Consider the following 27,282-nt stretch of genomic DNA (forward strand, 5'->3'; position numbering starts at 1 on the left):
AACAACAGAAATAAAACACCATAAACAGAGGTGGAAAACAAATCCCCAGCCTCAGTGAGATTATTCGCTATGCATTTAAGAGACAGATAATTCATATCCAGAATATACTAGAAAGAACGGCAGCTCTAAGGAAAAAAGCCCAAACAGCGCAATAGAAAAATTAGCAAAGGATGAGAACAGGCTGTTCTCAGAAGAGGAAAATTGAATGGCCTGTAAGTAAACCCGTGGGGAAGTTCTCACTTCACCATTGATCAGGGAAATGAAAATTGAATAAATAGGAAGGTGTACCTTCTTATGGCTTAGGAATTCCTCTCCCAGCTGTGGACCTTAGACATCTACAAAGGTGTCCATTGCAGCTTTGTGGTTGCAGAAAGTTGGATTCACACCAAGTAGGAACATGGGAAAATTGTGGTATGTTCATGTGATCTAAGTTTATGCAGCAGTTCAAATGAATGCTCCAGAACTGTGTGTATCGATCGACATGGCTAATTCTCAAAAACTTAATGTTGACGGAGAGAAAAAGGGAAGTTGTCATATGTGCCTAAAATACAATACTATTATTTTGATTTTAGAAACATAGAACAGTGTGGATACATAGGAAAATATACAAGTGTTATCCTACAAATAAAAAGCCAAAGTGAGGGGCAACAAAAGAATAGCCATTTGGGAAACACTGATTCAGGCAGAAACCCAACAGTGTTCGGATTAGGAGGCAAAGGCAAGGGGTATTTATGATAAAGGGAAGGTGAACAATTACATGAATAGAAGGAAGAAATTTCTTTGGGTGTTAGTAAGCTAAGGAAGGAATATCTGTAAGGTGCAGATAAGCTGACACAGTAATGCTAATTCTACAGAACAGTTAAAATCTGGTGGTCATGTCAGCTTTCTTGTTATTTTTGCAAACAATTGTCTGGAATACAGTGCTGCTTTAGGCCCCGTCCAAAGGTTAACTTGCCCACTTTTAACATTCCAAATGTTTAAGGAGTAAGACGGGAGGCAGTCCTCTAAATAGCAGCTCTGACTCCATTTCAAAGTGGCTTCATTTGTATTATTTGTCAAGGAAAATCATCCAGCTTAAGAGAAAGCTTATAGGAGTTTATTTGAGCCAAACTGATGACAATATCCAAGAAGCAAAGTCTCAACGGATTGAGAAAAATGCTCCAGAAAATGGCCATTTTGCAACTTGTTTTATACATTAGAATCAAAGGAGGAGGGTGACATGAAATCCATGGTTGTAGATTAAGGGGACGGGAGAAAGCAAAGCGGGGAAATTTCTGGGATTGGATAAAAAGTCAAATGGAGAGACACACACTTCTTTTACATTGGTGGGTACAGGATAGATAATAGCATTTTACAGCACATAGAGATAATATTTGGGAAACAAGATAACTGAGGGATTTTGTACTTTCCTGCTCTGGTGTGGTGGGTTGTGCCCCCTGGAGGGTCCAGAAAAAGGAATTACTCTGTGATATTCCAAGGGTATGTTGTCTTAGATGCAAAAAGACAACAGACAGGCAAGATTGACCTTTGTCAAGGAAGCTACAGGCCAAGGATGTGACTACCGGCCAAGACTCACTTTTAGTTAGGACTGTTTCTGTTCAGACTATCTTACATGGTTGTTTTCAGTCTCCTGGGCTTGTCAGTTTTAATCTGTGGCCCCTTTTCCGTCCACATATTTTTTAGGGGGAAGGATGCACAATAATTTCAGGTCAGTGGTTTCTCCCAGGGGAGACAGGGACAGAAACATAAAGGTTTTTTCTTCATGGTACTTCATGTTTTTGTTTCTTTTTTCTTTTTCTTTTTTTTTTTTTTTTTAAGATTTTATTGGGGAAGGGGAACAGGACTCCATTGGGGGAACAGTGTGCACTTCCAGGACTTTTTTCCAAGTCAAGTTGCCGTCCTTTCAATCCCAGTTGTGGAGGGCACAGCTCAGCTCCAGGTCCAGTCACCATTGCTAGCCGCAGGGGGCGGAGCCCACCATCCCTTGCCAGGGTCGCACCCGCAACCTTGGGGTTGAGAGCCCACTGGCCCATGTGGGAATCGAACCGGCAGCCTTTGGAGTTAGGAGCACGGAGCTCCAACCGCCTGAGCCACCGGGCCAGCCCCATGTTTTTGTTTCTTAAAAATACCTGGAGCAAATATTGATGTAGGAATGTGTTTCTGTGAGTCCCCAAATGATGTAGGGGACTTTTGTGTGAGTGAGTGATGCGATTGTGTCTCGTGAGACTGAAGAATGGAAACACGGACCAAGGAGAGGCGAGAACTTTTTAAAAAGAGGATAGTTTGTTGAAAGCAAAGGGTCAGGCTCCCGAGCAGGAGGGGGTCCCCAGTGGGGGTGCCCAGTGACTGAGGCAAAAGTTCTTACTTTTATACCTTCCCTTGCCTGTTTGGGGAAGGGGACTGGCGCCTTTTAATGGAATTTGTCTACCAGGTTTGTTCTGTTAGCCCATCCTGAAGGAATTAGCAAAATAACCCACTCTTATCTATCAGCTCTGCTCCGTTTTTGGGGCCAAAAGGAATTTTATGATTAACCTCAAGGCGCTGTTACATTTTGTCCTGGAGCAAAGGAGTGATTTCAAAACCTGAAGTTGCAGAATATATCTGTCTGGTTTATTCCACCAGGGACCTCCTTGTCTGCCTAACAACATGCTAACTAACCTGCCTCCATGTGGCATCACGTTGAGATTTGTTAAAAGCTAGGGCCATGGGGTCTGGGTTTTTGTTACCTTTTGTAATGTTGGGAGCATTTCCTAACTAAAAATGGTTCCTAATGTAAAACACCATGTCAGGCAGTTTTTACTAAGTTTGTATGTGGAGAACAGGAAGGTGTGCAGTAAGCAGCCAGCATGTTTTAGAAGAGGAGAAGCCACACTGGCTCTGGTGGTTGCAGGAACTCCCCCGGCTCCCTGGCGAGCAGTTCTTCCTTAACCCAGTTTCTGTAGCGGTGGAGGAATGCAGCCTGAAAGGCTGCCTAGCCCTGTCCCTCCTTGAACTCTTGGGTTTCAACTTGACCTTTGTCTTCTTGGGGAGCCTTCTGGTCCTAATTGAGGTGAGGTGGTGTGGGTGCTGCCTTTTAGCTTACAAGGTGTGGGATCCTGCTTTCTTTCTCCTCCACTCCGTTTCTGGAATGTCGGAGAACTGAATTAGACTTGGAATACACGTATAGATTCCTGCAGAAAGTGGCTTCCCCTCCACTTAGAGATGTTTCTGAAAGTAAAGGTTTCAGGCCTCCGGTGAGATTCAAGAGGGAAAATCTAGGTTAGGAGGGTGGTTCTCCACCTTGGGAGCACATTGGAATCCCCTGGGGACCTTCCGAAATGAACTTGAATACCTGGGCCCCAGGTCGAATGAATGAGATCAATCTGCGGAAGTGGGGTGCCTGCATGGATTGTTGAATGGCTTCCCAGGTGATACTGAATCACTGGGGACCCGTAAGAAATGCACATGCTCCCATTCCCCGCTCAGACCCACTGAGTCAGAAACCCCGGGTGTGGCCAGAGGGTGCTGGAGCTAATGAAGACGTCAGTTCGCCCTCTGCAGGGAGCTTGTTGAGGGTAGGCCATAGAGCCAACAGATCTGAGCGTACAGTGTGCCCATTTTCTCCGCCAGCCAGTGGCTGCAGGTTCTGGAATACCTGAGATCAAATGCTATCTGAATGGCGTGAAGATCCCCGGAATCGTCCGTCTTCGGACCCTGCTCTGCAAAGCGTTCGGAGTGCTGTTCAGTGTGGCCGGAGGTAAGGAGGGCCTTGCAGACTCTGACTTTCAGGTGTTCCAGGGACCAGACGAGGAGAAGCCTTAAATGTGTAAATGAAGTCGGGTGGGCTTGGAGGGCCCGCCCTCAAACAGATCGCTGCACTTTTTGTTGATGGGTTTGTTTTTCTTTTAAATGCAGACACCGTCAGAGTAAGTTACCATTCAGAGACCTCTGACAAACTCACCATTGTTTTGAATGGTGACCAGCTTTGAAATAGAACGACCAGCTAGTTGGTTTATGGTGTTAGCTTTTAGCAAAGTTGGCGAGATTTTTGTGTCAACAGCCAGACAGTGAGTATTTTAGGCTTTGTGGGTCAAGAAGCAAAATGGAAGATATTTTATAGGTGCTTAAACGTACATAACCATTTAAAATGTATCCACGTAAGAATACAGAAGCCATTCTCAGCTGTCTCACTGTCCAAAGAGGCGGCGAGCCTGTCTTGGCCCGTGAGCTGTAGTTTGTTGGTGCCCAATTTAGAGTTTAAAAAGTATTTCCTCTTATTTGATGGGAATTTGACTCTCTCTCTTATAAAGGCACATGATCGTCTCCGATTTTTAGTTGTCAAGAGGATTAACGGTTTACGTAGCAGAGGTCTCCTGACCTAGAGATTGTTCTGTGCTGACTGATGACGTCCCCTTCTCCACCTGTTCCCAGGGCTCTTTGTGGGGAAGGAAGGGCCCATGATCCACAGCGGAGCAGTGGTGGGCGCTGGCCTCCCTCAGGTAAGGGTTGATGGATAGGTGGCTTGGGAAGGTGCATCCCTTCTGTGGTTTCCCGGGCAGAGGCATGTCCTAGGGTCATGTCTGCGATTCAGTTGGCAAAAGTCCATTGGGAGCACCCTCACGTGGCTTTGGAATCTGATGTCAGTTGAGTTGATATGAAAACTATGTGGCTCGTCTCCCGGGGGAGCCAGTAACTGGTACCGTGAGGTTTTTAACAAAGCCCGGCTGAGTCCTAGGAGCAGAAATGGGAACATGGAAAAGGTCTGTTCAAATGAAAGTCACCTGGTGCTCCCATGACCATCGCCCAGCACCGTTACCTAAGGTGGCCGAGTGGGTCCGCTCTGTGCTGCCTAATCCCAAGGGGCTGGAAGCACAACTGAGGTGGTTCTGGGCACAGGTCTGAAGTCGCACGGGAATAATAACAGCTCGGTGCTGTCTGGGCCACACTCCGTGTACCGACTCCTGTTTTCTGTAACGCCACCTCAAGGGGTCAGTTGTCCTCGTCATTCTCAGAATAGGAAACAGCCTCAGAGAGGGTGAGGAGCTAGCTCAGGACTCCAAAGCGCCCATCCTTCTGGACTAGTTCAGGTTCCGGGCTGCAGGTTTGAGAAGTCTCAGTTCCTCGTGATCTATCACTTGTGGACGTGTACCACTCCCATCCTCAGGGGACACAGTGACTGTCATACTGGTCGAAGCAAAGGAGAGACGGCTCTGGTCCAGAGCCCATGTTTTGATCTCTCTCTTGCCGCTGCCTCTTCTCCTTCATGTTAAGCACCTGGCCTCCTAGAAGTGAGCTGAGAGGTGGAAGGAGCCCGAGCTGGGGCTGGGCGGTAACGGGAGCATTTGTTGGACAGACTGAAAGATGGCACGTGGGGCCGCTTCCTTACCGCCATCCCCGGAGCAGGAGTGACTTTATCTTCTGTAGCCGCTTTTCGTGGCTCCCAACAATTTGCTCAGCTGTTTCCTCCCCCTTTTTCTTTCTGACTTGTTGACTATGAACAAAATGCAATTTTCGAAGGTTCCAGATTTGGGGGCAGGAAAGGAAGTTCCTCCCCAAGGTAACTTCTTTTTTTCTGGGAGGCTGTTCTGGACTTTTCTTTCCTGTAGCACATCTGTCTAGGTATACTCAAGCAAAGGGGGCTGCCCACTGCTGTGGGTTCCTGCAGCTTTGGTCCCTGTGGGCCCCCTTCTGACATCGTTTTCTCTTGTTTTAGTTTCAGAGCATCTCCTTACGGAAAATCCAGATTAACTTCCCCTACTTCCGAAGTGACAGGTATGGAAAGGTTAGGCATTGGGTTGTTTTTGAAAAACCACCTGTTCGCGTACTGCCCCTCAGACCCAATACTCGCTCTAGCTGGTTTAGGGTCTCTGCCCTCCTGGGCAGGCTGCTCGTGACCCGGTGTCAGAAAGAAAGTGGACTTTGAGTTATTCTTCTGAAAATAAGAAGCACAAGGGCCAGGCTGGCATCATGGCTTCTCTTCTGTCATGTCACAAGTCCTGGAAGCATCTCAGGCCGTGGAGATTAAAAACACAGGCATTTCATCAAAAATGTATATCATATGCCAAAGCGATGTACTTGCTCTGCCCCATTTCTGGGTTAGAAGGTGTTCTCCTCGGTACTCCCACCCGGTGGTATCTGTGCGTGTTAAACTGTCCTGGCGCACTGTCAGAGCTATCCGCCTTCTCATCTTGGTAGTCCCTGCAAGTCATTGTTACCTGCTACTGTAAGATGTAACCTGCAGTTTGACATTTTCACTGATGCCGTGGCTTTGTGGAGGGAAGATCTGGTGAGAATGACTCAGCAGTGACTGAGCTGGGGCTGCGATTCCATGTTCAGAGTAGACTGACATCAGGGGGCCCTCCACCTGGAGGGGCTCAAGCTGGCGAGGGTGTCTGGCTCTCAGGTGAACCGTATTTGCTGCCAAGTCGGCCTCACCAGATACCTGCCCTCATAAGCCCCGACTTCATGGGTCCCAAGATAAAACGTTGGAGGGTAAGGGAAGTGAAAAACTGCCTTCTGTGGCCCAGGGGCTCTTTCTCGGGTGAACCATCTGAGATGAACTGTCTTCTCTCCTCAGAGACAAGCGGGACTTTGTATCAGCAGGGGCGGCTGCCGGCGTTGCTGCAGCTTTTGGGGCTCCCATTGGGGGGACCTTGTTCAGTCTGGAGGAAGGCTCGTCCTTCTGGAATCAAGGGCTCACGTGGAAAGTGGTGAGGAGGACCTTCGGTGCTAACCTTCTCCTAAGCTTAACCACATCCCAGATTTGAACTGGGTATATCCTACTTGATACATTGGCCTGTACTTTTGATGAGACCGGGATGGTTGATTATGTTGGCAATTCCTTAGCTCTAGACACCTCTAACTGCCGAACTATGGACTTCCGTATTCCTGCCCTCCCCATGCCCACATTAGACTTCCCTTATCCTCTGTGGATGAACCGTCTGACATGCAGACACGGAAAGGGCTGTGGTCGTCAGGCAGGCAGCGGCAGCCGGGGCTTGAACCCCCATCTCCTCCCTCAGAGTAGCGTGTTCTTCCTCCTGTGTTTACTGGTCCATAACTGGCTGTAAGTGAATAGGCTCTCAAAACAGGCTGCTGGAAGGGGAACTTCACACTGGGGTTGTATGCAGTGCAGTGGTTGCCGGGACCCCATAGCAGTCCTGGAGTTGGCAGTTTTCCCTGTGGAGCAGTAGGTTCTATGAGGAAGTGTCAGGAAGAAAGGAGGACTTGTCACTATTGAATGTCCTTGATTTTGTCACCTGTCCCCTAGCTCTTTTGTTCCATGTCTGCCACCTTCACCCTCAACTTCTTTCGTTCTGGGATTCAGTTTGGAAGTTGGGGCTCCTTCCAGCTCCCTGGATTGCTGAATTTCGGCGAGTTTAAGGTACGTTTTGTCCTTCCCCCCAGAATTTCTTAGTTGACCCATGACAATTGCTCTTAAGTAAAGTACCAGAGACAAGTGATCAGAAGGGTAGGTACAGCTTCCAGTGGGGCGTCTGCCCCTTTGAGCTCCTGTGCATGGCCCCTGCTCGGTGCAGGCAGGGTTCCAGCCCTGCCGTCGGCTCTTGTAGAGAGAAGACAGCCTTGCCCCTTGCATCTGTCTGCTCCACTTCTGTACCTTCCCGTTCTCATGGGTACTGTGGTTTTTCTCTCTCCTTCCCTTTGCCCCTTCTCTCAGTGCTCTGACTCTGATAAAAAATGTCATCTCTGGACAGCTATGGATTTGGGTTTCTTCGTCGTGATGGGGGTCATTGGGGGCCTCCTGGGAGCCACATTCAACTGTCTGAACAAGAGGCTTGCAAAGTACCGTATGCGAAACGTGCACCCGAAACCTAAGCTCGTCAGGTACCTGTGCAGTCGCCTCCCTCAGCCTGCCGTGGCTGCCTGCGCTTTGTGTGGGCCGTCTCCCCCACGGGAGGCGACCACGGGAACATACCCTGCTTGCCACACCGGCTTTGACTTTCCGTCTAAGTCTGAGAATGTAGCCAGGCTCATAAATATCCTGTACTTGTCAGCCAGGCCGAGAGGCTGACCCTGAGCTTAATTTTTATCAGAGTTGCTGGTTGACACCTCACCTCTCCTGACTTGCCACTGGGACACGTGACAAAGTCAGAAGGGTCAGTGAGACTCTCGCCCCCGGGACCTAAAATGAAAGGCCATTTTGTTCCTCAGACAGAGATGATGTAGATGCAGCAGCCCACGTCCCTGGCTATCCACTTTTTGCACAGAAATTGCTGGAACGCAGCAAATCGCTGGCAGATTCTGCATGTGTTGACTGACGAGGGGCTACTGTGCATGCTATTTGGGGAGATGAGGGCTGGGGGTAGGTGGGGTGTGATTCTGAGTTCCCAAGACCGGGTGTCTTTTGATCGCCTAGTAACAGCTGTGCTTTGCCTCCTAGAGTCTTCGAGAGCCTGTTGGTATCTCTGGTAACCACCGTGGTGGTGTTTGTGGCCTCGATGGTGTTAGGAGAATGCCGCCAGATGTCACCTTCGAGTCAAATCGGTAATGACTCGTTCCTGCTCCAGGTAACCCAGTGTACCTGCTGCCTTTGTCCTACACCCACAAGAAGAAGAATCCAGAAATGTATGATGTGTCTCTGTTTCAAACTAATGGATGTGTACTATCCTTTTGACCTAAGAGAGGATGTGTACCCTCTGTCTTTTTCACTTCTGTGAACAATCCTGGTTATCGTCAAGAGGGATTCTCTCTCTCTTTCTCTCTCTCTCTCTGTGCTGAGCCAAAACTAATTGGAAACAGAAGTTGGGGAAATGGACCATTTGCTTCTTCTCCAAGCTTCAGTTTACACTTCTAGCTCTCCATACCTGAAAGGTGGCACCAGCTTACTCTACCCTGGGCTTTTTGGGTCCAACCTGGTGGATCTGAGAGTTAGACTGTGGTCAGCACTGTGTGGTTCTGGCCTCGAGGGTGGAGCCTCAGGAGTGCTCTCTAAGCACCTGTCTTTTTGGTGCCCCTGAGTAGCCCCTCGAGTCACTCCACGCCCCTTTGAGGACTTTCTCTTTGATGGTTGCTTCTTCAGTGTCCCCAGGACCAGTCTGTGAACAGCTAGAATGTATCAGATCAGGGTCCGCAAACTACAGCCCACGGACCAAATCTGGCCCTTGGCAACTGCTTGTTTTTGGGTAGCCCCCAAGCTAAGAATGGTTTTTATGTTTTTAAAGATTTGAAAAAGAAGAAAAAGAATATGCGATAGAGACTATATGTGGCCTGCGAAGTCTGAAATATTTACTATCTGGCCCTTTACAGGAAAAAAATTGCTGACCCTGTTACTAGTTATACCCAAGGCCATGTCATTACCAGACCAGGATTTTCCAAAATGTGTTCTAAGGAATATTGATTTATATGATTCCAAAACAAATGGAAAAGGATTCTGCAGTCAAATGGGTTAAGCAGAATTAAATAAGTTTCTTTAATGCAAGATTTCCTAGGACTCTTAAAATTCCAATAAGAGCTCTGAGTGTTTGGAATGTTTATTTTCTGCCAGGTGGTCCACTGGGCACTTTACATACGTCATCTCACTTAGTCCTTACCACAACCATGTTGGTTAGTGGTATTATCCCCATTTTACAGATAAGAAAATGCAGGCAAAGTGAAATCTCGACCAAATAATTTCTAGCATGAAGTAGGTATTATTCCCATTTTATTTATTAGGAAGCTGAAGCGTCACAAAATGAAATACCTTCCCCAGGGTCACTGGAGAGTGTCAAATCCCTCTGATCATGGAGCTTCTGCTCTGCTTTTAGAGGATACTCTGATTTCCAACAAGCGTTCTGATGCTTCTCAATGCATTGACCACAGAATTCTTTCCAGGGAGCCTTCAGGCCTCCTGTGCCTCCAGACTAGTTTGGGAAACGCTGCATGTGTTGGTTATGGCCTTATACTCTCAGCTTGTGCACAGGACACTGTTGTGTGAAATGTATGCAGATACGTTTCTCCTCTGTGAGGTTCCACCAATAGGGGGCGCTGTCCTGTTTCCTATGGCAGCCCTCATCCATCTGTATTGCCCAGCCAGGTTCACCTGGTACAAGGATTATACAAACCCATCACCCACCTGGTATTGTTACAGTGTCCCACACCAGGGCACCTCTACAGCATCAGTAGAATTGAATCCAAGAAAAATCCATGTTCTTAATGAGCTTTGTAATAACACTCTATTTGTATGCCCAGTGATAGGTGAGAAGTACACCCTCACACTGTCGTACACCATCAGCTCGAAAGCAGGAACTGTCGTAGTCCAGATACCCTTGTCCTCTGACGAGTCAGGCAGTACCAGGATCGCATCTTCCCACACAAAAGATGGAGAGAATGAGACGTCTGAAATGTGGAGAAATTCTCTTTTTCCAGTTGGGATTTTGTTCAGCCAGGTGGAGCTCGGGGAGGGGCAGCCAGGAGCACGGTGTCTGCATCAGGCTTCTGCAGAGTGGAGATGTTTTCCATTTGGAACCAAAGTTGGGGCATTAAGTCAAGCAGTACCTTGGAAGCTCCTCCACAAACCTGTCAGCTCCCAGCCACTTGTCTGTCACCTGCCTCATCTTCTCCCAGTCCGTGGGGTTCTGGGGCCAGGCTTCCAGCCGTATCACTTACAAAATTAGCACTAGGAGAGGAGGCAGGGTCAAATCCGTGGTGAATCATAACTGTAGCGACATTTTCACTATGAATGTGAATGAACAAGGGCCCTCATTCTGACTCATTAATTCACAAAATGCAAGGACCACAATATCAGTTGGCTACTTACTCTTGGGCATAGATCTATTTTTTTGCTGCCTGTTGACTTCCTGGGAAAAGCTGGCAAGTCAGACTGGTGACCTAGCTGGGGACCTCCCACTTGAGGGCTCACGTGCCACGGTCAGGTGTACTGACCGACGTTGTACTGACTTGGATTCGTGTTTCTTAGGTCACATCAGAAGACGTGAATTCAAGTATCAAGACCTTTTTTTGTCCCAATGAGACCTACAATGACATGGCCACACTCTTCTTCAATCCCCAGGAGTCTGCCATCCTTCAACTCTTCCACCAGGATGGTGAGTGTCTGTGCACCTACCCACTCCCAGGTGCTCGGTTTTGTCTGCGGAGAACAAATGGTTATTATTCCTCTGACCCCCCCCATTAGCCCTCAAACACAGCCAGGCTTGCCCTTCGTTCTGAGCAAGCACAGGACTTTCCCTCTGTAGTGCCAATCCAGACAAGACTAGAGTTTCTGCCTCAGTGTTGGAGGTGAACTGGTTGGGGTACAGAAGGATCTGGGAGGAGCCGAGGCAGGCGTCTGGTAATGGGGCTCTTGGCCGTCCTTGCCTTGCAGGTACCTTCAGCCCTATCACTTTGGCCTTGTTCTTCATCCTCTATTTCCTGCTTGCGTGTTGGACTTACGGCATTTCTGTTCCAAGCGGCCTTTTTGTGCCTTCTCTGCTGTGTGGAGCTGCTTTTGGACGTTTAGTTGCCAATGTCCTCAAAAGGTAACGTGTGTGTGTGTGTCTAAGCATGCACGTGTGTACACATGCCTGAGTGTTTGAACCATAGCCCCAGTATGATTCTAAGCCACGTTTTCGGTTTCTTTCTTCACCAGCTACATTGGATTGGGCCATATCTATTCAGGGACCTTTGCCCTGATTGGTGCCGCGGCTTTCTTGGGTGGGGTCGTCCGAATGACCATCAGTCTCACGGTCATCCTGATTGAATCTACCAATGAGATCACTTACGGGCTTCCCATCATGGTCACTCTGATGGTGAGCTCTCCCCTTCTAGGCATCTTCCAGGTTCAGGGCCAAGTTCACCCCACCTCAGCCTCTTTCCACGTCTTGGCTTTCTGTTTCAGGTGGCCAAATGGACAGGGGACTTTTTCAATAAGGGAATTTACGACATCCACGTGGGCCTGCGAGGAGTGCCGCTTCTGGAATGGGAGACAGAAGTGGAGATGGACAAGTGAGGCCATGATTTCTCTGCATATCTCAGAATTTATAAACTCTAGGGCCCAAAGAATGTATTAGGGTAGGAAATGGTGATTTAAATTCTTGGGTGGGAATTAAGTGAAACAGTAAATAACGGGAAGGTCCTTAAGATGGCAGGCTTGTGTTTGGGAACTTTGAACAGTTACAGTATGTCTGGGAGCTAGGGTGGGTCTGGGGACAAAGGAGCAGGGTGGGGTCAGAGGTGGGCTCAGCCACTCCATGGTTTTGTTTGGCTCCTGTGGCATTCTGGTTAAATAGAAGGGAGGCCTCTGCATAAAGTCTGTGTTAGGATTGAATGTGTCAGGGTCTCCTGAGCCCTGTGAGAACTAGATTGCATCACGTGTGCCTAAGGGAATGGCATACAATCAGCAGTGGTTCTTCTGGGCATAATCACCAAATTATCCATCAGCCCACAAATAGTTTGGGCCGCCTGTGTCTGGGTGTCACACATGGCCCTTATGGTCTACTGTAGCAGTCAGCAAACTTCTGTAGAGGGGCAGGGAGGAAATATTTTCAGTTTTGCAGACCTGAGGTCTCTGTCACAACTCTCCAGCTCTGCCTTTGTCATGCAGAAGCAGCCACAGGCAATATGTAAATGAGCCAGCCAGGGGATTTGTCCTGTGGACTGCAGGTGCCATCCCTGCTCTAAAGGGCACCCAAACCTTTTGTTTTTTATTTTTTATTCTAGTCGTAATTCGCAACTCAATGGGTAATGTACCCTAGAGCACTAGGGAGGGGATGACCGATCCCCTGGGCAAGTGGATGGGCTCAAGGCGCAGGGGTTTTCATATTTAGGGAGGGATGAATAGAGGCCCACGGGTTTGACAGCTGCAAAGGGGATGGAAGTGTGAAGGAACGCCTGTGTGGAAGGAAATGCTAGAGAAGTTCAGAAGAGGCCCGGCAGGTGGTCCGGGCGGTGCCGGAGGGAGAGCCAGTGAAGCTCCCTCGAGTGCTGTGGGCTCTGTCACGCGCTGGATGGCTTCCCTCCCTCCCAGGCTGAGAGCCAGTGACGTCATGGAGCCCAACCTGACCTACGTGTACCCGCACACCCGCATCCAGTCTCTGGTCAGCATCCTGCGCACCACGGTCCACCACGCCTTCCCGGTGGTGACCGAGAACCGAGGCAATGAGAAGGAGTTCATGAAGGGCAACCAACTCATCAGTAACAACATCAAGTTCAAGGTAAAGGAAACAGCCCGAGAGGAAACGGGTGAGCGCCGGCAGGTGGCTCCTTGATGCTCACCGAGCTCCTGCTAACCACACCCCGCAGACGGGTGGCCCTGGGTACTCTTAGGGAAAAGCAGCACTCTTCATTCCATGTGACGGCGAGTGTGGACTGTGTCAGGCCCTCGGGACAGGACCTGGGTCCGTTTTCCCGGTCAGCACATGAACAGAATTGTTTTGTTTTTTAATCAGTCGTCCTCATGATTCATTATTGACAGTATGCAACGTGTAACAGGAAGGGTTCTGGAGTTTCCAACAACAGAAATGCACTCTGGCCTACTTAAAGGGGCCAGAAAGTAATTGACAGGACTGACCAGAAAGCGAAAGAACCTGAAACTGTGTGCTCAGGCGTGCGTGGCCAAAGGACACCCATTAGGGCCCCAGGAGGCCTCGGCGTCAGCTCTTCTGTCCTTAGGTTGCTCTCAATTTAAAATCCAGGCAGCGAGAGAGTCCCATTGCCTGACTTGGGTCGTGTCCCCACCCCTTGGCTTTGGGGGCTGGGGAGCACAGAGGTTGACAGTCCCACCAAGACATGACATGGCAGAGGGCTTGCTCCCCACTGGAGAATTGAGGCGCTGGTCCCAAATCAAAGGAGTAGAGATGACGATGGGCTGGCAGACACCTTGGGTCTGCGACGAGCCCTGTGGCTCCAAGAGCCTGTGACTCACAGCCCCTGAGCCACTGCGAAGATTTCTCGCAGTTCCTTTGTCGGCTTGTGCTTTTGACCCTTACCGTCACCCAAATCCTCAAGCCAAGTAGATGCTGTGCTGGCGTGCCCACGTGCAGCAGGCCACGGGCTCCCGAGTAGACACCTGCCTTTGTCCCGTCACCATCCACAGAAATCCAGCATCCTCACGCGAGCCGGCGAGCAGCGCAGACGCAGCCAGTCCATGAAGTCCTACCCGTCAAGTGAGCTGCGGAATATGTGTGACGAGCATGTAACCTCCGAGGAGCCAGCCGAGAAGGAGGACCTCCTGCAGCAGATGCTCGAGCGGAGGTGAGAGCAGAGCTCCCCCCCGCCAGCAGGCGCCTCCAGCCTGCAGGGTCAGGAAGGGTCAGCCCTTTGCTCGGGCGGTGGCAGCTAGCTCCTGAGTTTTGGGGGAACTGGGGGAGTGGGTTGAGGATGTGGAAGAGAAGCAATCCTGCTGAGGGTATACTAGGCAGCGTCTGGTTTTTACGTAACAGATACACTCCCTACCCCAACCTATACCCTGACCAGTCCCCAAGTGAAGACTGGACCATGGAGGAACGCTTCCGCCCTCTGACCTTCCACGGCCTGATCCTTCGCTCTCAACTGGTCACCCTGCTCGTCCGAGGAGTTTGTTATTCTGAAAGTCAGTCGGTACGTCTCTCTTCTTGTCCGAACCAGGATTTTGGAAGGCACGAGGGTGGTCGGCACACAGCCCTGTACTTCAGGGAGGACAGGTGCCCCCCGGGAGTCCGTGGCCAACGCGTCGCCCCCAGTTCCCTGCGTTGCAGTCAGCATGTCTCTGGGTGACATTAAGCAGTGGGGCGGGGGGAGTTTCCCCCAGTCGCTCTCCACTTGGTCACTGCACCAGTTGTCAGGCGACATTCTGCCGGCCTGCAGGCTTTTAACATGGTTTCTGCTTTTCAGTTTCTGGTATGAATGAACTTTCTTATATTTGTTATCAAAAAAAATTCCATTCTTCCCATGAATTTCCCTGCAGTTTCTTCTTTCTCTTTCACTTGGTTTTTGTAGAGAGAAGCAGGGGTGGGCGGGGTGTGTTCTTCAAAGTGGTCCTACGGTGATCTGAGACCTGCTCACCCTCACACACTTCTTCCCTCTAGACCAGGGGTGTCCAATCTTTTTTCAGCATTTTTTCACCAAGGGCCATATGCGGTAAAATACAGCCGGGCCACTCACTCGAGGTGAAGTACGTATTGCCTCACCTGGTTTATTTAAATAAACTAAATATATTTTTGGAATTTGCTGCGGGCCAATTAACAATGGATCATGGGCCACAGTTGGGACACCCCTGCTCTAGATGGAGCCTGGAAAAGGGGACTGGAAAACAAGTTGCTCTGAGACCTAGCTTTTTCAAACTGACTCTCCTGGTTTGGATCTGGCCCCTGGGAGGCCAGCCTGAGGTCACTCGTGGTTCAGCTGGCCTATGGAAGAGCAGCTAACATGGGGCAGGACAGAAAGGGCCACTGTGGAATGGCCGGGTCTTAAGGGTATGGTCTGTGGGGAGGACCAGCCTGCATGGCAGTGGGGCAGAGGAGACGTGTGGAGCAGGAGACGAGGAGAGTGAAATGGGCCAGGTTACAGAGCCTCGCCGGCACGCAGAAAGCAGCCAGAGCTGGCCTGATACAGCTCTGAGAGTTGGGTGGTGACGGAAAAAGCCGTGTACAGAGCGGAGTCAAGGGGAGGGAGATGGGGTAGAGAAGTGACCAGCACATGCGGTCACTGTGGTCAGTGTGGCAGTGGCCCAGGTGCCCAGTGACAGTCGGCAGCAGTGAGAGCTGACGGAAAATCCAGGAAACGCAGAATGGAGGCACAGTAACAAGCTACAGTGTGCGTTTCCTATGACTGCTGTATGTAGCTGCCACAAACCGGGCGGCTTCAAGCAATAGAAATGTATTCTTTCATAGTTCCCAAGACCAGGGTACAAAACCCAGTGTCCGCAGGGCTGTGCTGTCTCTGGGGGCTCCAGGGGAGGCCGCTTTTTTCCTTCCTTCTTAGTCTGTAGTGGTTGCCAGGCATCCTTGGTGTTCCTACTGTAGACACGACCTCTGCCTCCTTGTCACATGGCCTGTCCCTGTGTGTGTCCCTCTTTTTCTAAGGATACCAGTCATTGGATTTAGGGCCCTCCCTAATCCTGTATGACCTCATCTTAAGACCTTATGACCCTATTTCCAATAAGGCCGCATTCACAGGTACCAGGGGTTAAGAATTGGACATTTCTTTTCGGGGGGACACAGTCAACCCACACAGCCTCTATTTGTTAGCACTTTGCTCGTTTAAACTTCAGAATAACCCATGCCCGCTTTACAGATGAAGAAAGGCTGGTTTGGAGAGGTTAGGAGATTTGCCCGGGTGACGCAGCTAGGAACTGGCTTTGGATCACTACGTGTCACTCCAGAGCGCTCGTTTTGGCCCTGGTCTGCGCCGCCTCACTCAGCTGAGCGGACACAGGCAGAAAGAGGGAGGGGCTGTCCTTGTGACCCTGCCCGTTGCTGTGCTCGGTGCAAGCACAGTGTCTCGGTTGGGATTGCAGAGCGCCAGCCAGCCACGTCTTTCCTACGCCGAGATGGCCGAGGATTACCCACGGTACCCTGACATCCACGACCTGGACCTGACACTGCTGAATCCGCGGATGATCGTGGTGAGAGGGGCTGTCCATTGGGACGGGGCCACGGGAAAGGCCCGCCGCTCGTCTGTCTGCGTCTCCTCCAGCTCAGGGCAAAACCCGCCCCAGGTAACGTGTGTTGTCTTTCCTCTGCAGGACGTCACCCCATACATGAACCCTTCTCCCTTCACTGTGTCACCTAACACCCACGTCTCCCAAGTTTTCAACCTGTTCAGAACGATGGGCCTCCGGCACTTACCGGTGGTGAATGCGGTGGGAGAGGTGAGTCAGTTCAGTGCAGGAAGGCCAGTCCGCGGGCCTGCAGCTGCGCCGGCCCGTTGGCCATCCCCCACCTTCTAGAAAGGACCTGTAGCCACAGCGTTGCGTGAGTCAGGGCTTCTCAGCCCAGAGCACAATCAGATTCCCACAGGGAGGTTTCTCAGATTCAAACCTCTGCAGCTCTCCGGAGCAGTAAGAGAGAGGGGACAGAGTGGGCAGGTGGAACCTCCTGTAGCTTCAAAACCGGTCCCTCTTGAGTTTCTTATACGCTGTGCCCTGCATGGCCAGCAGATGTCGCCAGCGGCCCACTTAGGGCCCGCTCTCTTCTTCACCCTCCACCTGCCAGCTGGTCAGGGTCAGTCCCCCACCTATTATGGGCATTTGTAACATTAAATGAGAGAACTTCCAGCAAAATACTTGGGGAGTTTTAAAAGATGGAGACTTTTCCAGTTTTTCTTTTTAGAACTCCATTTTTTTCTTATGCAATATGGTTTGTAGAAAAACAAAACATAGATAAACAAACAAAACACCAGACCAGATCCTACAGAGGTAGTCATGTTAATTTTCCAAGGTATAGCCTGCATCTTTTTTTTGTGCATCTCGAAATAGAGATTTTATATATCAAGTTGCAATGAAAATGTTACCACTACTTATACTGTTTAATACCCTAATTTTTCACTTAATCTATAAAAAAATTACTTTCAACAGCAGAGAACTTTCACTTGAGATATTTCAGTGGCTCGATAGCACTCTTATATGCCCATCCAGTTACTTATTGAGTAGCTCTGTATTGTGGGATATCTATTTCAATTTCACGGCATTCGTCACCCTTTTGAGGCTTTCCATACGTGTTGTCAGGTTGCCCTGCAGCAAGTGACACCTCTCTAGAGCAAAAGTGTCGGACAGCAGAACGCTGGCACACACAGCTGGTTCTGACGCAGGTTTATTGCAGTGGATCAAATTGTGTTCCTTGAAACACAACTGCACTGACAGTCCCAACACAGTTTATAGGATGGGGTACCCACACCAGTGACAGATGTAAGTCAGTGCAGCAACTGTGGAAAATGACCATTTAGGAAAAACTATTTCTCTAACCTCTTATACCCTACTTCTGTCACCGGATACGCGGGGGTTTCCTCACATCAAGCAATTCTCTGATTCTCTGGACACCAGTTGCATGTCTGTCCTACAATTTAACTCACTGGCTATCTGGAGATAGCAGATCCCACACGTGAAGGGCTCAGTCCCACAAGACGGTCCCCCTCCTCCCATTTCAGATGTCAAAGTCCGGGTTGTCACCTGTGCTGCAGACCAGCTGGCTAGAAATCAGTTTCCCACCACCCCCAATCACAGAACGCAGGCAAACAGTTTACCTACTAGATTACTGCTTTATTGTGAAAGGATGTAACTCAGGAACAACTGGATGGAAGAGATGCACAGGACAAAGTATGTGGGAAGGGACGTGGAGCTTCAGTGCCCCCTTCAGCACGCCACCCTCCTGGTACCTAACGTGTTCACCAGCCCAGAAGCTCTCCGCATCCTGTAGTCGGATTTTAAGGGCCGCTTCAGTACCTAGTAATGATTGATTACATTGTTGGCCATTGGTGACGAGTCACCTCCTAGCCCCTCCCCCCACACAGCTAGGGGGTGGGGCTAAAGTTCTAGTCCTCTAAAGATGTGGTTGGTTCCCCTGGCAGCCCCTCCCCACCCTTGGGGCTTTATGAAAGTTTCATCGTTAACATAAACTTAGCTACGGTTCAAAGGGGTTTGTTATGAGTAATCAAAGACACCCTATTACTCTTATCCCTTAGGAAAGTCTAAGGGTTTAAGAGCTTTTTGCCAGGAATTAGGATGCAGACCAAATATGCCAGGTTTCCCTGAAAATAAGATGTAGCCAGACGATGAGCTCTAATGAGTCTTTTGGAGCAAAAATTAATATAAGACCCGGTCTTATATTATAGTAAGTAAAATAAGTATAGTATAGTAAAGTAAGACCGGGTCTTATATTAATTTTTGTTCCAAAAGGCGCTTTAGAGCTGATCGTCTGGCTACGTCTTATTTTCGGGGAAACACGGTATTAGAAATCAATATCACAGTGACAGGTAGCTCTGAAAATGGTACTGGTGAGCTGTAGCAGGGCTCCCGGCCTCAGAAGACTGCTGGGTGCTGTGTGCACACATACATGAAGCTGGCTGGGTGTGGTGGGAACTGAGAAAGCTAGAAAGTGTGCTTTGTTTAAAAAGACACAGATTCAGATTTTAGCTGGCCCAACTACAGCCTTTTTGGAGCTAAGTTTGTCCCATTGGCCTCCAGTTTATGAACCCCAGTTATCTGTTTATCTCGTTCCATCTAGAAATTAGGTAGCCTATGAAGTGAGCGTCCTGACCACGTTGTCACGTCTGTTTATACCGCATGGGACCAGCTTCTGTCTCCTCTGCTCCTCATGGCAGGCCAGGCGAGCTCTGTTCACTCACATTGTTGCCCCCGTGGGTTTTACTGTGCAGGTGACTTGCGTCTTGTTCTCCTTTCCTAGATCGTTGGGATCATTACCCGGCACAACCTGACATATGAGTTTCTGCAGGCCCGTCTGCGGCAGCACTACCAGACCCTCTGAGGGCCAGCCCCCCCGCTCCTGGAGCGGCCCGGGGAGGCGGCTCGCGCGTGCCCCGCCACCATGGCTAGCTGGGGCTGGCCCGGGCCGCATCAGGCTCCCAGTCACCCACTCGCTTGGAAAGCCTACAGTCATCGAATGCTTTGCTGGTCAGAGACGCCGGGATGGTATTGAGCCATCAGAGTTGGGACTTGTCTGACTTTCTCAGCAAGTATCTTCCTGTTTCCTGCTCCCCGAGTTCCTACCATCCAGTGTTGGCGCAGGCACAGACCCCTCCGCCTGCTAGTGCCAGAGCCCAAGAGGGAAGTTAGGCCTCACACCTGCTGCAGGGCGACACCCAGGGCCGTGTCCCTGCCCCCTCTTGGCGGCTCTCCTGGGGGCCCCAGCTGTTGCCTTACACTACAATGGGGAGACGGTGGCAGGGCAAACTCTGGGGGAGTGCCAGTTGCAAAATTAAGTGGGTTACCAAATTCAGGAATTGGGCACTGAGAAAAGGACCCATGTTTCAGGGAGGCCTTCCTTCGCTGAGACTCAGCTCAACATCTGCAACATTTCATTTTGTGGGAAACGTTCTGCTTCTGGGCTATGAGTCTGCTGCTCTGGTCTGGCCCCCGGGGTTTCAGTCTCCTTAGAACCACCACCTTCCAGAAGCACAAAGCATTCAAATCCCACCGATACTCTGAACGATAAGTCTGACAATGGAGTCAGGTTTCTGTCTGCCCTGGTTTTTAACATTTAACTTTCTCTCCATTTCCCACATTACACGGTCTCCTAGTGACACGTTTTGACCCTGATTTGTCCCTGCTCCTTTTCACCTCCACTGAATTACTACACTTAAGTTTTCACCTGCGTCTTCCTGGTAAAGCAGCCACAGTCCAGAGGATTTTAGCGTTACCCCCACCCCCACCCCAAGTTAACTAAAAGCCTAGCACCTCTAGATAAAACTGCCTGGCTCTGGGGAATGGTACAGCTATTTCTAAGATGGAAAGGAGTGAGCTCTGAGCCAGTGACTGCTACAAGGTACGTGATGTGGCTTGAAAGGCCTGAGTGGTATGATAAAAACAGATGGTTTATTCGAGGAGAAGGGTGTCTGCCCTTCACAAACCCGTCTCACTTCCCTGCCTACATCCCCAGCCTTCTGAGGGGCTCAGAAATGGAAACTTCAGGAGGGTCTGCCGTGCTGCCGCCTGGTTGTGGGAGGGAGGGGGAGAGAGGCTTCCTGCCAGCACGTGCCCCCAGCTTTTAGCAGCAAACATGGGCAGCCTCCCTCTGTCTTTCAGTGACTTAGTTTGTCTCCAGGCTGACTGGCCCGCCCTCTGCACAGGTACCAGAGTGAACATTTGGGTGTCAGGCGTTTGCAGTTTCCTCTTCCTCTGCGCTGCTCCATGTTTGTCAGCAGACTAGGCCCATCAGGCAACCCTGTGGCAGATGTGCTTTGGGGTTTAAGATGGCATTCATTTGCATTCAGGTTTTGTTTTTTGTTATTTTAAATCCTGGAAGTTGCCTGAGGGCATCGGTACCTGGCCTGGGCAACACCGTTCCCTCGCCCTCAGCCTCCTGTTGACTTGACGTCAGATACCAGCCCCTTTCATCTGGGTGTGGGTGTCGGTCCCGCTTTGCTGGCTCAGGTCTTGTGCTCAAAACCCATGAGGGAATAATAATCCCACTTAATTGAGGCAGCTGCTTCAGGATCTTTTCCAAGGGACTGTGGCCCCTTCCGTTCTTCCCATTTTCTTATCTCGTAGACCAAAAGGACTTGGATGTCGAAGTGTTTCAGCCCTGGATGCACTGCGTTTGTGAAATGTGGATGAAACTCCCAGTAAATTGTTCGGGTACTCACAAGGACCAAAAAGGCAAGCCCTCCTAATTGTGATTGTGTTCAACTAGCTGCCACTTTATTTTCTGGCAGCGTTCAGAGCTTGGCCACGTTGCTTCTTCCTTTTATGAAGAAGGAAACCAATTGCACGAGTCAGGACAATGTTGTGACGGCCCATCCCAGAAACTGAAATCTCTTCTTCCCAGCCCTCACTGAAATGGGCAGAGCTAAAGTCCTGCAGGAGGACCTCTGGCCTCCAGGGGTCTGGGTCACCATCTACTGGCCTCGAGGCTGCCTGGGTGAATGTCGTTGAAATTTACCCCTCGTGCACATAGTGTTGCTCTTATGTCACCAGATGTTTTGTTCCCATCGGCGTAGTCCAGAGATAAACAGCAGAATGCAAATGCCTTCCTCGCCCTGAGCTGACGGGATGGCTGCCAAGAAGGACCCAAACCCAGGCCCCTTTGGAAAGGAACGTTTTCTGTCCTCTGTTGACGTCTGCCCTTTCCAGATAAGCCCAAAGACAACCACTGCTCCACTTGTAACAAAGTAACTGGAAGCCTCGCTCCTTTGATTTCTGTTAGAAACCTGCATTTTCAGCATCTCACTATTACCTGCCCCATGACCTCCCGGTGATCTGGCTCCTTCATAGATAAAATCCACATAGGCTCTGGGTTTGGCAAGCGGTGATTGTGTTTTGTCTCCAGCTTGGTGTTTCGTGGTTCCCTGGCCAAGGCGGTGAGGGAGTCGGGGGCAGGAGTGCCCCCTGGCTGTGGGACCCTTGCACCTTGGGGGATGATTTGCTCTGACCTTGTTTAATGAACGGTTCCTGACTGGAATGGATGCTTGTTTGACCCAACCAACCATATGATGTTTCTGATGCAAAATTGCACACTGACAGAGCCCTTGGTGACGAGAAAGCCTCAGGAAAGGCCGGAAGTGCCCTCCTGGGCCCGCAGTATTGATGTGCAGACAGTATTGCCCCACAGCTCCTGTGGACCTTGGTCATTTTGACAGCGGCCTCCTTCTCTCTGTTTGCACTGTTTATGTGATAACGTTAACTAATTCCACTGTGTATATAAATTGTTTGGTTTTTTTTAATTTGTAAAATTCTATTTTTATTTGAACTTTTGGAACTTGGAATTCTCCTTGTAACCTTAACATGTCAGAATAAAACATCTTGGGGCCGGCCCGGTGGCTCAGGTGGTTGGAGTGCTGTGCTCAACACCGAGGTCGCTGGTTTGATTCCCACATGGGCCAGTGAGCTGCGCCCTCTACAGCTAAGATGGTGAACTACAGCTCTCCCTGGAGCTGGGCTGCTGTGAGTCGTGGCTGGCTGCTGTGTGCTGCCTCAGGCTGCTGAGTGCTGCCGTGGACTACCGACAGCTGGTGGCCAGCGTGAGCGGCCAGCAGCCAGCGAGAGCTGCCATGAGCTGCTGTGAGCGGCCCACAGACGACCGGCAACCGACTGCCTCGTCGGGGGGAGCGCAAGGCTCATAACACCAGCCTGGGCCAGGGAGCTGTGTCCTACACAACTAGACTGAGAAACAACGGCTTGAACCGGAGTTGGGGTGGGAGAGGTGGAAAAAGTTGGGGGGGGAGAATAAAACATCTTCATTTGTCTCCTTTAGACTTTTGTCTCCACGGTGTTCTTTCTTTAGAGTGGTATTTGGTTTTTATGTTACTCTCTAATATGTAAAAATTGCAAAGCTAGACTGTAGTTTTATTGTCTCAGAACTCTCCTGATATAGTTTTCCCAGCAAGACTTCATCACAGGAGTCCACTTCCTACCTTAGTAAGAACCAATTTAGGCCTTTGGATCTTGGCAGAAACCAGAAAGTAACCTCCCTTCTGTTTCCCTTCCCATTAACACTGTTCGATCTTGTTTGCTGATCCTTTTCTCCTATAAAAACCTGCCTGTTCTTCCAGCTGCTGCTTCCCAAAGCAATAGGTGGAGAATCCATTTGTATTCCTGCCAGTGCGTGTTTAGGAATTTGTCCCACCAACAGATGCCCCTGATAGCCAACCAGAAGGAATGAAATGGATGCTGAGTCTAGATGTTTCAACCTCGTGGCCAGCTTCTGTCGGTGGCATCTGTCATTGCTTTTTGTTCACTTCTGGTTTGGCCAGCAGTGTGACTTTGTCTCTAATTGATCTGCTTCATGGTGCCATAGAAATGGTCTCAGTCAATTCAGGCCCTTTTATCTTTCCCCAAGTTTCCCAAGTTCCAGGGACATTTTCTGTGTATTTGGCACTTGCAGTGGATTCCATTCTACTGTGTCACGGTGACGCCTTGGGAGTGCCCGTCTCACCACGCTCCCCTCGTAGCAGCTCCCACGCCCCCAGTGCCAGACCTCAGGAGCCTGGGGTGGACAGACGCTTCTTCCAGTCTACCCTTGTCCTTCTCTGATCTTGTTTGTTTCCTGCCCTTTTGTGTTTGAAGTCCACATAAGGAATTTTTTTTCTTATTAATACAGTATTTATTTGTCTTCCTTCTGTCAAACCCTGAGCCAACCACTTTGCCCAGGCTGCCTGGGGAGGTATAGGAAAAGGAACACACAGGGCAGACAAGACACGGGAGAAAGAACTATGGCAGGTGGAGACGGCTCCTTCACATGGCGAAGAGGATGAGGAAGACCACCATCAGGCAGAAGAGCCCCATGGCCTCTGAGGGCAAAGCCCAGAATGGCGTAGGAGAAGAGCTGTTGCTTCAGAGAAGGGCTCCTGGCATAACCAATGATGGGGCTCCCAAACACAGTCCCAATTCCAGCCCCAGAACCAGCCACCCCTACGGTGACAGCCCCTGCCCCAATGAACTCGGCTGCTGTGTCGATGTCCCTTGAAATGATGCTGGTTTGGAAGCTGTGGCTAGGAATAAATGAGGTCGGGCTGCGGAGCTGCCCCGCTGCTGAGGTTCTCAGCTGTCAGTGTCTCTGGTCGTGTCAGCACCACTGCAGAAAGCGATGGGCTCGGCAGCTGAGAGGAGCTTCTGACCAAGGAGGGGGTGGAAACAAACTTGGCGCACGCGTACATTTTCAGGGGTATGGGGCTGTGGCAGGAGAGCTCAGGGCAGAGAAGACGGAGAGGGAGGGGGCACATAAGGAGTATTTTTATTGAAGTAGTTAGGTCAGAGTTTTTTCCCCCACCTCCACTTCCTAACCATCAGTTCACTTCGGCCCCCCCCCCAATTCCCTCTACAAGGAGCGAATTGCCACTTTATTACCTCTTTTCCCAATTTCTGTGCGAGATCAAGACAATTTCATGGACATGTATAGAGCACGGACGGTGCCGTGTGTGCAGGGGGTGCTGATGAGGCATTTACCCTCCAGGAGCTTGCAATCCAGGGACACACACAACTGCGAACCAAGACAAACTGTCGGAATAGTCAGGGAAGGCTTCAAGGAAGAAGTGGCATTCGCAATGAGCCTTGAGGAAGAAGGTGTAGGTGTTCTCAGGAGCCCTGGATAAGGGACATTCCAGGTGGAAGGAACAGCATAAATAAGGTCATGGAGAAGTGACGGTATACATGTAGGGGTATTGGAGGAAGGTCAGCTTGGTTGTTTCTGCTTAGGACATCTTTTCAGAAGCAGATACAAAGGAATAGCATCTTCTCCAATGGCTCCCACCTCAGTAAAATCTACAAGTTCAGGCACCTTGGACCTGAATTAGGGGAAAAAATGGTGGCTATTTTTTAAACACGTGTTAGTACCCCCACAGCACATAAACTTGCAATTTGTGAACATAGCAAACATTTCTTCACTTAGCTTTTTAAAAATGTTTTTCACTTGGCTTTTAAACCCAAGTTCTCTGCCTACTCTTAAAATTAAAAGTGCGATTTACTCAGCTGCAGCAGCTAACTTTCCAAATGTACCAGAACATTTAGTGCCCTCATTTTATAAATGTCTTAAAAAAAAAAAAGCTGTCACCAAAAATTACTCAGTGTGCAAAAACCACCTATTATGTACAAGCTATGTTAGATGTAACCAGAAAAAAAGCTCAGATGTTTGTAAGTTTTGTTTTGCTTTTAATAAATAAATGCTCTGAATGTGAAGAAATCTGACAAAGAAATGCCCTTTCCGTCTCCCAGGGCTTTTTCAATATCTATGATGAGGCTGGAGTGAAAGACCAGGTTGAGAACTGCAGTTGAGTATTCCCCCGCCCCCTGCCCCAAAGGAAAAAAGGAAAAAAAAAAGGAGAGGGAGGAGGAAAAGAGGAAAGAATTTGTCCAGACCCACAGAATGTGAACTCTGTAAACTATGGACTTTGGGTGACAATGACGTGTCAATGCAGGTTCATCAACTGTAACAGACGTACCATCTGGTGGGGCTTGTTACGGGGGCGTCTGAGCATGTGGCGGGCAGGGTGTCTATAAGGCAATCTACTTCCTGTTTAATTTTGCTGTGAACCTAAAACTGCTCTAAAAAATAAAGTTTGTTAATTAGTTTTTAAAGGGAGGAAGAAAGACACTGAGCATTCTTCTCTCCGAGAAAAGGTAAAATTGAAAAGGATAATCAGGCCGAATTATTTTACCCAGGAAACAGAAAGAAATCACGCCAACACAAGCTTTCGGCTTCTGTCCGTGGTGCTGAAGTTTATTCATTTTCAAATCTCTTTCAGTAACAGGTGAGGGCTTACCCTAAAATTTAATGCATGGGGTGAGAGAGAGGGGAAGCCACAGTTAAGCCAGTTTATCTACATTTAGCATAAAATGTGAGAAATGTTGATAGGAGGCTACATCTTGAATAGGGTGCTTGTCACAACTCGGTATCATGGAGATGGGACAAAGTTGAGTGAGAGTCCCCAGGAGAAGAGGGTTTCTTGCAATCCGCCGGAGTCTGGCCCTTATCTTCGGTACTGCAAAGAGAACACAGACATGTTTGGTTCAGTGACCTGGCTCTACTGGAAACGTCAGCTTTATACGACTGCTCACTGCCCACCAGCCCCCTCTTCAGCCTGACGACCCACCGAATTTCATGAGCTGGTCAACAAATTACTCAGTAAAAGCTTAGAAGGTCAACCCTGGTCTATTTCAATTGACCTTTGGCGTCTGACAGTTCCAGAGAGGAACATGAACTGCCAATCAGCAGTATGAAGGTGACTTGGCACCATGAATGTTGGAAGTGTCCTGTTCTCGTGGCAGTAACTTTTTTCCCCTCAGCATTTTCTAAGCAGACTGTAGCTAAGAATGATGTCATTGTCCCAAGATTCATGGGGCACCCACCAAGTTGGGGCAAAAATTTCCAAGGGAGTAAGCTTCTATGCTGGTCCCTGTCCCACCGAAGCTGGCCCCTGGTGGTATTCTTTGACAAGGTGTGAATCTCGATGAAAACACAATTTCCTTCCTCCCCATCCCTTTTCCATCCCATTTTTCTTACCCGGAAGCTGTTGCAGCCGAGTCCACTCTGGGCTCCAATCCTGTCCATCCTGCCCCCGAAGCAGCTGGACCTCCGCAGGCTCCGAGGGGCAGCAATCAGTGCCCTCAGCTTGTTTTTCAGGAGGGCAGATCTATCGAAGGAGTCCCAGGGGCCCCGCCCAAGGGCACCCCCTTCTCTCTGGGCTGGGTTGACCTCCCCGGTCCAGGGAGGCACCTCAGGGAGGGGGCTGAGAGCTGCCCCCGCTTCCTCATTCTGCTCACTTAGTGCTTGTGGGGGCATGACCTCATCTTCTGAAGGCATCTTGTCCTCCAAATGGTCCAGCAAATTCTTTACAGAGGGAAAACACAGAGAAAGGAAGAGGTCTTACTGACTGGCAGATGTCACAAAGCCCCCTGGTCCCAGACCGTGCCCGATTCCTGGCCATACCTTAAAATCCATCAGGTCAGCATTGGACATGGAGCTGTACAGGGGGTTAGCTCTGGTTTGCCCTGGGAACTGAAATGCCAGAAAGAGGAGGAAGCTGATGGTGATGGTGGAGAAGGAGCCCATGCTGGCGTCAGTCAAAGAGTGGTCTGCTGCTCGCTGCCTCTTCTCTCTCCTCTCTGGTTTTCCACTACTGGCCTTCGTCCGTCTCTGTCTTCCAGCTGCCCTGCGCCTCCTCTTTTTATAGCCACCCAGCTCTCCGAGAGAGCAAGAGGGATGGAACCCTCCCCATTCTGTC

General features: G+C 49.8%; 2 protein-coding genes and 1 pseudogene across 3 annotated transcripts in view; 1 reads left to right on the forward strand and 2 right to left on the reverse strand.

Annotated features, from left to right (window-relative positions):
• Positions 1–22,489, forward strand: part of CLCN6 (chloride voltage-gated channel 6) — a 32,278-nt gene extending 9,789 nt beyond the window's left edge. Inside the window, exons 6-23 of one of the 2 annotated variants that reach the window (XM_033115755.1) lie at positions 2,943–3,049; positions 3,610–3,736; positions 4,411–4,478; positions 5,693–5,751; positions 6,557–6,689; positions 7,250–7,363; positions 7,658–7,824; positions 8,381–8,507; positions 10,895–11,021; positions 11,300–11,453; positions 11,564–11,723; positions 11,813–11,919; positions 12,941–13,127; positions 14,009–14,166; positions 14,355–14,511; positions 16,409–16,516; positions 16,637–16,762; positions 19,293–22,489. In XM_033115755.1, the coding sequence (XP_032971646.1) occupies positions 2,943–3,049; positions 3,610–3,736; positions 4,411–4,478; positions 5,693–5,751; positions 6,557–6,689; positions 7,250–7,363; positions 7,658–7,824; positions 8,381–8,507; positions 10,895–11,021; positions 11,300–11,453; positions 11,564–11,723; positions 11,813–11,919; positions 12,941–13,127; positions 14,009–14,166; positions 14,355–14,511; positions 16,409–16,516; positions 16,637–16,762; positions 19,293–19,373 (2,267 nt within the window). In that variant the 3' untranslated portion in view covers positions 19,374–22,489. Of the gene's footprint in view, positions 1–2,942; positions 3,050–3,609; positions 3,737–4,410; positions 4,479–5,692; positions 5,752–6,556; positions 6,690–7,249; positions 7,364–7,657; positions 7,825–8,380; positions 8,508–10,894; positions 11,022–11,299; positions 11,454–11,563; positions 11,724–11,812; positions 11,920–12,940; positions 13,128–14,008; positions 14,167–14,354; positions 14,512–16,408; positions 16,517–16,636; positions 16,763–19,292 lie in introns of those variants that run through there. The other variant, XR_004423956.1, reaches the window with a different exon arrangement.
• A 1,308-nt stretch (positions 22,490–23,797) lies between these two features.
• LOC117027713 (ATP synthase F(0) complex subunit C2, mitochondrial-like) lies at positions 23,798–24,219 on the reverse strand (annotated as a pseudogene).
• A 1,541-nt stretch (positions 24,220–25,760) lies between these two features.
• On the reverse strand, positions 25,761–27,196 carry NPPA (natriuretic peptide A). Its single transcript, XM_033115759.1, has 3 exons — positions 26,988–27,196; positions 26,562–26,888; positions 25,761–26,040 (listed from the first exon to the last, which is right to left on the reverse strand). Exons 1-3 carry the CDS (start codon positions 27,108–27,110, stop codon positions 26,029–26,031), a joined length of 462 nt encoding a protein of 153 aa, XP_032971650.1. The 5' UTR covers positions 27,111–27,196; the 3' UTR covers positions 25,761–26,028.
• Between the last annotated feature and the right edge of the window lie 86 nt (positions 27,197–27,282).

This window comes from Rhinolophus ferrumequinum, chromosome 9 (genome assembly GCF_004115265.2).
Source record: "Rhinolophus ferrumequinum isolate MPI-CBG mRhiFer1 chromosome 9, mRhiFer1_v1.p, whole genome shotgun sequence".
NCBI classification, from domain to species: domain Eukaryota; kingdom Metazoa; phylum Chordata; class Mammalia; order Chiroptera; family Rhinolophidae; genus Rhinolophus; species Rhinolophus ferrumequinum.

What these genes read in the sequence shown, in the direction of transcription:
- NPPA (XM_033115759.1), bottom strand. Translation starts at nt 27,110, where the DNA reads ATGGGCTCCTTCTCCACCATCACCATCAGCTTCCTCCTCTTTCTGGCA. An exon ending in CTGACCTGATGGATTTTAAG is followed by an intron (nt 26,889 to 26,987) that starts GTATGGCCAGGA and finishes CCCTCTGTAAAG; the next exon opens with AATTTGCTGGACCATTTGGA.